This window comes from Psittacula echo (genome assembly GCF_963264785.1).
Source record: "Psittacula echo genome assembly, chromosome: 3".
Classification (NCBI taxonomy): Eukaryota; Metazoa; Chordata; class Aves; order Psittaciformes; family Psittacidae; genus Psittacula; species Psittacula echo.
In genome coordinates this window covers 5633861-5646259 of record NC_137736.1, presented here as the reverse complement: position 1 = coordinate 5646259, position 12399 = coordinate 5633861, and the positions used below count along the sequence as shown (strand labels likewise).

General features: G+C 37.6%; 1 protein-coding gene across 1 annotated transcript in view; it reads right to left on the bottom strand.

The window, feature by feature from the left end:
* The window catches only part of EPHA6 (EPH receptor A6), a gene marked incomplete at both ends in the record, with an annotated part of 464979 nt that overhangs the window by 114983 nt on the left and 337597 nt on the right, over window positions 1-12399 (bottom strand). Inside the window, 2 exons of the mRNA XM_080613276.1 lie at window positions 7308-7470; window positions 7893-7940. Coding sequence (XP_080469402.1) covers window positions 7308-7470; window positions 7893-7940 — 211 coding nt within the window. The remainder of the gene's footprint in view (window positions 1-7307; window positions 7471-7892; window positions 7941-12399) is intronic.

Genomic DNA, 12399 nt, shown 5'->3' with positions numbered 1-12399 from the left:
ACATACACAAAGTACTCATAGTCCAGTTGGTCCTCACTGTCCAAATACTACATGAGCAGAAAAAGAATAAGGCTCAGTTTTTTCTCTATCTACTGTCTTGCGAATCCGGTTTTATTTCTTTAACTCAGTTACATGGGAACATCTTCACCACATGCCATTCACTTAATTCTAACTCTCTGTTTCCATAAGAAGCATAGCATTGTTCTGGCAGGAGAATACATAATTCCATTCAATGACCTCTGACAACAGCAGTAAATGTAGAAAAGAATAATTTTAGATTCATCAAGAATGCAACTTCTATTTTGTAAACTTTAAAACTGTGCTATAAGCAAAATCTTCAGCTTTCTTTAGGCACCAGATGATTAAAGCTCAGAGAAATCATGTAGAAAGCCTAGAAAGCTCAGCAGGCTATATTCTCTCACTTCACAGCTGATGAAGTCCAATACAACGCACACATTGCTGCCCAAAGCCTCATAAAATGAAAAACAGTTGGCTTCTAAATAATATTTGTGAGTGGTTTAGAAATCAGCACTGTAAACTGTCTGCAATAGTTGTAAAGTAAATAAAAACAATAGCAGTTTATGTCAAATTTTCAGCAAAACCAACTTTTTAATTTTCTGCCATTAGGTTTTTGCCCATATAATTTAATGGCAGTACAGCACAGGCAGGAAATTATAAAGCATTCAGTATACGTGGTCATAAGCTCTCCACAGACAAGTTAAATACATCTTCCAGTAAATGGTGTAGCAAATACTGAATGGCTAATCTCCAAAATGGTACCTAGTGATATTAGGGGAGTGTATTCTAGCTCTGCATTGTGTTATGCTTCACAGGGTCAGATTTATTTGAAAGTACAGCATAACAAGTATCACATCACACAAGTGGCTATGCAAATAATAACAGGCTCTCCAAATCACAGGCTGAATACTGCTTTCAGTCCAGAGGGGGTTGTGCTAAATGTTGCAAAGATCATTATAGCCAGGCACAGTTTGAAGCTGTAAATGCAGGAGGAGGTTTTAGATGAGCCCTTTCTTTTTCTTCTAATAGGAAGATGATGTGTGCTAAAATAGTGAATTCGGCCGGAGAAAAGCAAAGCACGACCTCAGATAAATTAGCTGTGGTTTTCTTCAGCAGGCATTCATTGGCAAGGAGACAACCCAGGGGTTTTCATCCTGAGAATTAAAGGTGCAAACGTAGGGACTGATTGCATAGTCCAAAGAAGCACTCTGCCGCTATCAAGATGAAGAAAGTCACATGCCCTGGATCATTTCTGCTGAATGGAGCTGCTATTTTGTGGTGTTCTAGCTAAACCAGAATGCAATATGTCAGTTTAACAGCATATTTTCTATTAGGAACCAGAGTGAAATACATGAAGGGGAGAAATTCCAGACTTAGTTCTTTCCACCTCTAAGCAATATGATTTTCAGCTGAGATTGCACATACTTAAAAAGTGATCATCCTGATTCTCTTGTTTGTATTTTACTGAGTTGGCAGAACGGCCACAGTCCAATACATTAGGTTTTTTTTTTCCAGTAGCCAAATCACTGTAAGGGGCCTTCAAGCCTGAAACTTCCCAATGAACTTCATTTACTTGTCAGATAAAAACGTCAAATGACAGACAAGTATAACCGGAAAATGTGGATTTGTTAAAACCCGACAGAGAGGCAGGTAAGGGAAAATGATGGAAATACTTATTTTTGCTTGAAGTGATCCTTACAGAAATCAATAAAAGCACAGTGCAGTGAACAGCACATATATAAGCACACGTGTACATGCATACACAGACTCCTCACACGCAGGTAAAAGGTTTCATAAAACACTATCTAGCCAGTTAGAAAACAGTAATCAGAGACACTCAATAATTAAAGTTTTTACATCATTTTGCCATTCTAAATTAAATTCAGCATGTCCCTCCATCTCTCTGTCCTAATTTCTTCCGTTTTCTCTTAAGGTAAAGGTCAAGTTGTGAACAGGAGCTTTAACATGCATTGCTTCTGCTGTGCATGTTCTTGAACCTTTTTTGTCATTTCCTGCTTTTTCCTCCCTCATTTTTCCTCTCTATCAGCTGTGCATACTGGTATATGGCCCTGTGTTTCTCCTCAAGACTATTCTTGATTACACAAGCCAGAAAAACTCAGTTTAAAACCAGTTACAATAGGTTGCAAAGCCATTCAAGTTCTTGCAACCTTATTTCATTTCTCTGTGTCTACATATCAGAGTGCTGTACTTGATCATAGAGGTACTTAACATTTTTCACAGAATCTCGTAAGTTAAACAACAAGACCAGAATTCATATAACTAAAAATCAGTATTTTGTTGTCTCTACAGGAATATGTAAACCAACAGCAGTGCTAACACACTTCTGGGAGCTTCGTCTGTCTAACTGGGTGGCTGTTTTGTCTGGTAGCGTGTTTCATTCTCTCTGCCTGTCTGCTCAGTAAGCATTTTGACAAAACCATACTTTGAATTGAGTAGCACAAGAGAGTGAAAAGAGGGGATTTATTTCTTATCCCAGAAGATGATTAGATAGTACTCTATAAAGTTTGGGTGCTACAACTCTTTGTAGCAGCAACTGGTGTGATTAGTCAAACAGGTGATTTGATTTTAAAATGACCACACATCATACATGTGCTGAGAAACGTGTTATCGAGATGAACTCTTCACTCCCATTACTCTTCATGCTTAACTCAGGCTATGTACCCAAAATTACATGTAAAGTGCCTAACTGCATTGTTCCAGCTTCCATGCTTTACACTATGCCCAGAAATCCCTTCTGCATCCAGCCTGGCATCAGTTCTACCCCCATCTACTCTATACATTGGCATCCAATCCCAGTTCCTCTCTGGGTTCTTCACCCATCTGTGGGGAGGAGCTGCACTTTCCTTCCTCTCTGGGCTGAGCACAAATATCTTGAGGCTTCTTCATTTCTTCACTGGGCAGACTGGAAGAAATGGTGCAGACATTTTTGTCACAGTGTGAGAGGATGAAAGACAGGGAATCTTCCAGCTCTGTTCCCCTTTCTTTTCTCCAAAATCTTTTAAAAGGTTGTGTGTTTGGTATAAAAGGGCTGGAAGCCCTAATGACAGCTCACTTCTGTCTCTTAGCTGCATCCTTTAGTTATTTCAATGTGATATCTATCAGGCAGCAGACCTTCCAGCAGAGTCAAAGATAAAAAAATGACAGAAAGACAGCTGGACAGATAATGGTGAGCAGCTGCAAGATAGGTAAGTGTGGACTGTGAGAACTGGAGCTCTAATAGACAGGAACTGGATGTCAGAGGGATTTACAAGGCATTGTAAACATCAGTGCTTAAGAACAATAAGAAAGTACAGAGTCTAATTGGGGTAATCTTCACATTTTCAGGAGTGCTGAAGTTCCTGCGCTCCAGAGAGCTGGTGGGCTCCAGTCTAAGAGGGAATGCTTTTGGGCACATACAGTAGAGAAATCAGATAGGCCAAAGCCAAAACTGAAGAACAAATAGCTGCAAATATAAAATATAGTAAGGAAATACTTCAAGATTAAAATGAGACGTCCTGAACTGTCCAGTGCTGACTCCTATTGAATCAACAGTAGGACGAGGCAGACATGGGGAGAGGTCCAGCAAGACAGTTTCTAAATATGAGATATGTGCTATCTCATTTGTTTGTTTCAACTGGAAATTTAATTTTTTCTTAACAAAGCATCAAACATTCTACCACCACCACCACAAAAATCCATTTCACATTGGTAATCCAATGTATTTCTAAAAATCCTAGGGACAGCTTCTATCCTAAGGAGGACCAGAGTTTTTTGTGGTGACTCAAATAGTTGGTACTATCGATACATAAAAGCAGGAACTATAAGTGAAGTTATGCTTTGATTTATAGCCACAACAGTGGTATATGCGCATGTACTGGAGTGTATGAAACAGTCAGCTTTGCTGGAAGTATTCCGCCTGTAACATAATGAAACAGGGAGACTGAATAAAATGGTAATAAGGAAAATGGTCAAAAGCAGTGGTTACTACGCTTTGCAAAAGTATTGCATTTCCCAGCAGCAGCCTCTGCTTTTATCCTATATAACAGTGTTTCAACCAGTAAACTGGAGAAGGCAGGACAGCACTGTCCTGCCAAGACCAGTGAGTCTTAGGATATTAATATGCACGTTGCACAGTTGATGAGACATTGATTTTTACAACTTGGCTATCAAAGAAAAATCCTACTTTTGGATTGCTTGCTTTACCTTTATTTATTAACAAATCATGTCAATATTCAAGCAGGGTAAATGGAATAACCTTGGAGGTTCATCATGTCCTGGAATCCTTCTCTAGATGCTAAGACTATAACATGTACAATTGGTAGAGAGCTGAAGGATGTTACAAGCTACTGTGCCTGAGAAGGATTTTTATCAAACACATGACCTGAAATACTTATTTGTAACTTTTGAGACTGTTGGTAGATACATTTTCTGTTGTCAACACAGGCTTTCAGAAGACTGCATTCTTCCCAGCCTTCTCATGAGAACCTTAACTTTATATAAAATCAGTTTAGCTGACATCAAATTAATTAAAATCCGGCTAACTGAAAGACTACAAAAAGCAACTGCAAATGTGGAATTTTTACCAAGTAACTTGTTTCTAATGGGTAGGGATGGGGGAGCTGCAATAGCCTGCCTTGGTCTAATATTGTTTGGTACCTTTCAGAATAATTGAGAATATGTATCAAAAAATCAGACCATTTTCAGCTGAGCTGTATATGCCAGAGTAGTACATGAGGAAGACAGATTCCTACACAGCTTGACTTGAACTGGTTTGTAAGATAGATGCATGCCAGCAAGGGCAAATTAACATTTACATGTACTGATATAACTATGCAGTCCATGTCTCAGCACATTCCTCCCCAATTTTTCCATGTAGGTCAGTATCTTACAATACAATGGTATTGATAAAAACATTGCTATGCTCTAGTTATTCAGCTGTGTAAGACAATGCTCTAGTTCAGGCAGCAAATGTTTAGATGTGTAAGTAAAAGAAAACTGAATTATAAGAAGGTAAGCTGTGTCAGGTCAGTTTATGGCATTGTAAACAGATTTAGTTTTCCAGCTTAATTAAGTATCAGGTTCAGCTCTGGTGTTATTCTTCTCTTCAAAAAGGACATTAGAATTTTGGACAGCTACAAAATGATCAATGTTTGGAAGACAGGGTGGTGTTTTTTTAGAGTGAGAGAGAGCACATTTATATTGCTTAGGGGAAAGATAAGAGGATTCTTTGAAATGGCATGAACACATTTAGATGAGAAGGAGATTTCTGATAGTAACTTCTCAATTTGGCAGAAATCGATCACAAGGTACAAGAGAAACAAAATTCAGGCTAGAAATAAGATGAAAATTTTTGATTATGAGGCTTAAGCACTGGCACTATCTATCTACCTATAAATATCTTGAGCTCCCCATTACTGGGAGACTATTGGTATATGGTAGATGTTGCATTTCAATCTCGTCATTAGCTATCTGAAAAAGTTACAGAGTTACAGACATTTGGCCCGCGCTATGAAAGGGGTGCAAATGAATGATCAAAATCACCTTCACCTTGTGTTAAATTTTAGAATAGGCCAATTTTCAAATTATTGCTGTGAGAAAGTGAGATATTTGGAGAGTAACAAGGCATCATCCGACTGGTCACTGACCGCTTTCATCTGAAATAAGTAGTACTTACCTGCAGGCACTTCACTATATTTTTTTCCCCTTTGAAATCTAAAGCAGTACTGTATAAATATTTGGACAAGACCACAGTCATTTGAACTATCATTTAATTAAACTGAAATCTTTATCTAGCTCTGGGTACCATTTCAAAATGCAGCAGAATTTCTCTTGGCCTCCATTTCAATTCATCATAAACAAGACCTCTTCTGTGTACATTTCCTTTCAATCACAATTTATAACAAATCACATACCTTTAGTCAGGCACAAACTTAAGCAATAGATGTTGGTAAACAGCAAATATACAATATGTATTTATGTTTCACTATCAAGATTTGTACTGAGTGCTAAGAAGTAACAGAAGCATTAAACGCTAAAGTGTTGTGAGCTCTAGCTCACCATGCAGCCCAAGAGCCTGTTGCACTAATGCAATTGAGAAGGAGATGTGAGGTTGGCAAGGAAGGGGTGGAATCTCACTGCCAGGAGATATTTCTATCAGCAGTGCCAATGAAAGAAACGTCACTGGAACCACAGTCTTCCTGATTTAAATTGGTAAGTCACATTTACAAACATATGCTCATAGAGGTTTAAGTACCCTTTACTTTTGACTAGTTATGTGCTTGGGTACCTAGTATTTATTGCATCAGAAGATGCCGACAGCATCTACTGGAATTCTTGAAAGCACCCAAGTGCTCAACTCCTATTCAAATCAATTGGCTTCAGTACCCAGAAGATTTTAAAGCATACAATTAGGCACTAAGTGCTTGGAAATCTATCTCTCAAATGTTTTTGAAATTGAAGTTAAGAAGCAATGAAAATAGAACACAAACTCATGGGTGCTTTTGGAAACAGACAGTTCTGAGTCCGTATGTTAGCTTAAGCAACTTGAGTTCTAGAACACTAATGAAAAACGTGATATAAAAAATTGGTCAATTAAAGCAATTTCACTAATGGGTGTTTTATTGTCGTATCTACTACACTAATTTTATCTCAAATGCTTGTAGATACCTTGTTTGCAGTTTCTTTGAACATGGAGGGCAATATATGATGAATATAGTAAAACTGTTTAAAGCATGAACATAATCCACAGCATGAAGCCTTCCTGATTATTATGTAGGAACATGTAGGCTTTTTGCTTTTTACTGGTAAATTTAGTAGGCTTATTGATTGATGGAAATGCATACAACTTTTTTTATTATTATTATTTTTATTTTTGTTTTAATCTGTAGATGCTGGGAGCATTAATAACCACAGAAAAAAGAGTTCATTGCTGTATTCTGCAAGCCTGCATGAAGCTGCTAGACTTACATAAAGTCTGACTAAGGGTACTTCTAGATGTCAAAAGGAAGGCCTTCTTTAAGCAACAGAATCACAGAATATCTCAAGTTGGAAGGGATCCATAAGGAAGTCTATCAGAAGAAAAGATTCCTTCAGCTGCAGTGTTGGGCTAAAATGTCTATTGTTAGGACTTGTGAGGCTGAAGCCTACTTGTTTTTGTCATAGAGTAGTAGTCATTTTGTGATAAGCAAGTGGTATAGATCCAGCCATTCGAACTCCCAAATGTCTCAATGCTTTAGTAACAGTTGCTACTCCTATTGTATGTGATTTTTTTTTCCTTCAGTGAAACTTACTTTCATCTCCAGTTTCAAATTCAAACTTCTGGCTATAGCCGCTGTATCCTGCTGCCGTCCTGACTCTGATATGAAATATATACTTGGTGGCTGGCTTGAGACCTGTGATGATAACACTTGGAGCCTTGGACCTTGTGGAGGAATAGCTGAGCTGCTCATGCTCCTGAGGGACAAAAGAGGGGAGAAATGATATCAAGTTGAGTTGTACAAATTTTGCAAAAAATGATATAACAGAAGCTCCATATTCTTCTCATGAGTGTAAAATGTGTTTATAAAAGGAGGTAAAGCATGGATTTCTGTACTTTGATTTTGTGCTATAGTCATAATGCATGATATGGCCTTGACTTAGATTTCATCTTTTTGTCTTTGATCTTGCATATAAACATCACATCACATCTTTGTGACTTGGGTTAGTAATTACACTGTAGTCAAAACAACATGGAATTAGTACAAGACTACATTTAGAGATAATGGCAGCTAGAATGGTAGCTAATTATTTTTGCACAATGGACAAACTAGGAGGTCAGTAAATACTAGTAAGCTGTAAAGTAAAGATGTTGGAGTATTCAAATACCCGCTACTCACTTCTACCCGCAGGTAGTGCCAAAATGCCGGCGCTATCCGTGGGTAGACCTGTGGGTAAAAGAAAATAAAAATTAACTTTTTCTTTACAGTCTGTAAACTTCTAGAATGATTCAACTGCATCACTGCCGTTGAACTTAATTTCTCTTTCCATGTAGCTGTAATGTAGTTGCACATGAAATTCCCTTTCACGATCTATAAGGCGAAACGCTCTCTGCAAAAATGCCCTGTTAATCTCCTAGCAGTTGATTCTGGGCATCTGCTGAGAACTCAGTCAGGAAATTCCTGACTCAGATCACTGAGAATTATGGTGTAGATATCACTGGGAATTACCACTGCAGACACCTGCTCTATTATGGAGCCCAGCCACATCAATTGCTGTGAACAAACTAAATGCTGCTTTGCTAGACAGGTTGCTGATGATACTTTTACAAGAAGGGATCATAGAATCATAGAGCAGTTAGGGTTGGAAAGGACCTTAAGATCATCCAGTTCCAACCCCCCTGCCATGGGCAGGGACACCTCACACTAAACCATGTCACCCAAGGCCTAATCCAACCTCAGAAGAGTTTATTCCCTGTCATTAATTACTGTCACTTGATAAATCAGTAATCTGCAGCATTTTATATGGTGCCTTAAGGCTAGCTCTACTTTATTGCAGCAGGATTTGTCTTCAAACTGACAAACGAACAGAAATGTCCCTGGCATATGCTTAACAATCCAGCCGTGATATCCATAGGGCACCATATTATAACATATTATAACATACTGTAATATTAAGATTACATATACATTATTCAAAGGGTGCTTTCAGTCTGTTAAAAAAGAAGCAATCTGGTTCACAGAACACATAGAACCAGGAGAAGAATAGGTTTCAGTTAGATTCTATTGGGCTCAACCTCTTCTGAGCAACACACATACATATTTTTTTCTATGAGATTTTTTGGACAGTTATTGAGTATAATTTCTTATTGTAGTTGGTCAAAGATAATGACTGTGACAAGGATTGTGATGGTAACATGTAACAAACAAAATGGGTCCTTCCATCTGTGTGGGCAGGCTGTGGCTAACAGCATTTTCCTGAGGGGCTGCCATCTCTGCCTGTCCTTCTGGGCATTGGAAGGTATTTTGGTCACCTCCAAGGGTTGTCTGGCTTGCTGCCCTCATCACACACCTGCAGGAGGCCCTGAGGGGTCCCATCTCTGTGTTCTCCTGCCTCTTTCCTTCTTTCGCTTCTGCAGCCTCTTATGGCATCCATCACAGTCAAAATGGTGTCTAGGAGTTCACAATCATAAAAGTAATACTTCTATCATATGGGAAAGGTGGTAGGATTTGTAACTGTAAGTGAAATGAGGGAAAAGGAACTTGCCACCTTGGTGTATTTGAGAAGAAAAAGCTTCAGAAGCCTGTACCTAAGGAGAAAGGTGCTCAAACTCGAGACAAAATAGCTGGAAACTTCACATTGTTTAATGTGAACGTTTCACACAAAGACATCAGCCTTTCTGGACTGGATTCACACATAAGACAATTCTCCAAAGAGTAGATGTTTTGCCATTACACCTTTTTCATTACAATTTCAAGATCTGAAGCTACCCAGCAAGCCAAAGCTTTCCACGGACAGATGCAATTTGAGGTTGATGGGGGTGGCTCTCAAGGTTGGCCCATGGTCTTTCCCAGGAAACCTAAAGATGGTCTTAAGATAAAACAATACAATTTTAGGCTGCAGAGAAGTAGTATGGGATGCTTTGTCTTATAAGAAATAAATATTTATTTATTATATTATTTATTATATATTTATAATTTAATAAAAATAAAGCACACTTTTGCATGGATTCTGGGTTCAAAAAGTGAATTTTAAACTGCAGGACTTAGATGTAGTTCACAGATGTTAGTGTGTGCTTTCACCAAGCTCTGATTTCATGTTGTGGCAAAATTTACACATATATCAGCCCTTCTGCCATGCACCCGATTTCCACTGGAAGGAAGCATGATTCTGTGGGCTAGAAGGAGCTACAGTATGCTCTGTGATAGATCTCCAATGTGGACAGTGATGGGACCATGGGAAACGTCAAGGAGTTCATATACAAAGGAGAAGTACAAGAAACGCTCTGATCCTTCATTTTAGTATCAGAGCAGCATTTGTGATCTTAAGATGGCACAGCACTCACAAGAAGCAGTTTTGAGAACACAGGGGCTGAGGACGTAAACCTAAGTTAAAGGAGTTTATCCAATACAATATATTCATATAACTATTAGTCAGATTCTGATAAGAGTAACTTCACAAGGCCTCTTCTATAGCCTACTGCAAATTTATCTTGGTGAAAACCTGTAATTAAGACAGAAATACAGTCCAAAAAATAAGTGAAGCCAATGATATTACACAATGCAACAGAAAGCCTATGAATAGCTATACAAGCTAAACAGAATTATATCATAACTTTGAAAATGCTATCTCTATTTCTATGGAAACTGTATTTTTCTTACTGTTTGTGTGATTCTTCTTGACAGTGGATTCAGACTGATTATGAGAGAGACAATGTCCACAAATCTGTGACAGTTTGGTCTATGCATGAACATGAACACCTTTCAGAATCAAACCCTTTCTTGCAGCCACCTTTGCATGAGTATCTGAATCTGTATTCACCCTAATTTTATACCTGGCTCTATAGTCAAGACATTTTTTCATATCCTAAGAAATAGACAGACTGAATGAAGGTTGCAATGGTGCATATGGTCTAAGAGTAGACAAACTGATTTAATGGAGTAGCAGGATCCGAGTAAAAAAATAAGGAAAAGCCTTCTGCTTTCGCAATGCACCAGACTACCTGCATCTGTCCCATCAGCATATCCTGTAATGAAACATTTCCACTGTATGACATCATCAGATTAAATGAGAGTTCATCACTCACTGAAATCAACTACTTTATTAATGAATGTCATATTCATTTATTCAGATGTTACATTATCATTATGAGCATTGCAATTTTTCTCATATGCTCAAAAGAAAGGGCATTCCTTCTGTTGATATTAACACCTGCAAACTAATACATGCACCTCCAACTGCCACACCTATGTGAACATGCTGCTCTCTAATTTTATTCCCACCTTACTTCAGAGGGAAACAGCACAGAATTGAAGACTGTGCACATAAATGAAATAAAATATTGACAAAGACTAAACAAAATGTGAACATCTTTCATCAGTTTACACTCATACAGCAATCAAAGAGCTTACATTCTGATGCTACAGGTGAGAAAAAGTATATATGGCTAAAAATGGTTAGAAAAAAAAAGAAATAAAAGCTGAAAATACAGAATTTTGCTTACAGTGTGCAAATAACCTTTAAAAGATTAATTTTACCAGTAAAGCACTGATAAAAATCCAGGCACTTTCAGGCATACAAGATATATCACTGTTAATATTTGAGCGCGAATCAGAAACATGGATCTAAATGAAATCACATCAGTTCTTATTTTAGCAACTGAAAAGATAACTGAACATAATTTTCTAACATTTAGAATATATAATAGGAACTCCAGGAACTACCACTCTGTGTCTAGCTTACATTACGAATGACAGTCAAGTTATTCAGTTTATTGAGTCCCATGAGTAACTGAAAAGCCTTCTTAGTGGGGAAAGAGTTTTTAAAGGCTTCTGCCAGCTGAAAACCTATTTATTGTGTACCTACAACTTCCAAGTGTATATGTACAGAAAGAATCCTAGGAGACAGTATCTGATTTTACTATCAACTGCTTGCAAATACATTTTCTAGTTTATATCCATTGTTCTCTGACATGAAAATTCCGTACTTAAGCCATAAAATACTGCTTGGCCTTTTCAGAGCATATCGCTTAACAGAAAGAAATACTAATAGAAATTCAATCTATATACCACAGGGACCAGGTCTTTCTCCTGTGCACTAAAGCACAATGTATAAGCTGAATAAGTACCACATGAAAGTAAAAAAGATTTGGAGGTCCATGATTCAGACATCATCAATGTTTAAATAAAAGCACCAATTACAAAAAAGAATCTTTTATGAGATTATTTGGTTACATTTCTCCTCTTTCCTTGATACATCAGTTATAGGATATACAAGGATATATAAGATATATAGTTATATATATATATAGTTATAGGATATACAGGGATATACAAGGATATACACAATGTGACCTACAGAGGAAGCATCATTACTTTAAAGGAAAGACCATGATTATGGAAGACAGGAATTTTTATTAATCATAGCTCTGATCTATTGTGAAATGAAATCTCCAACACCTTCCCTACTTTTCTTATGGAATCATCTACGATGGCACTTAATTACCTTCAGAGTCATCTGAACTTTAATGCTGTGATACACATTAGAAAAAGACAGTAGGTAATTATTAGGTATAATCAATATGTGATTAATCAGTCCAAGTAGAATCTATTAAAGACAAATAACAGCTAACTGCGTTTGTTCCTACTGTCTCTGTTTTCCAAGGAAAACACAGCCCCCCACAGCTCC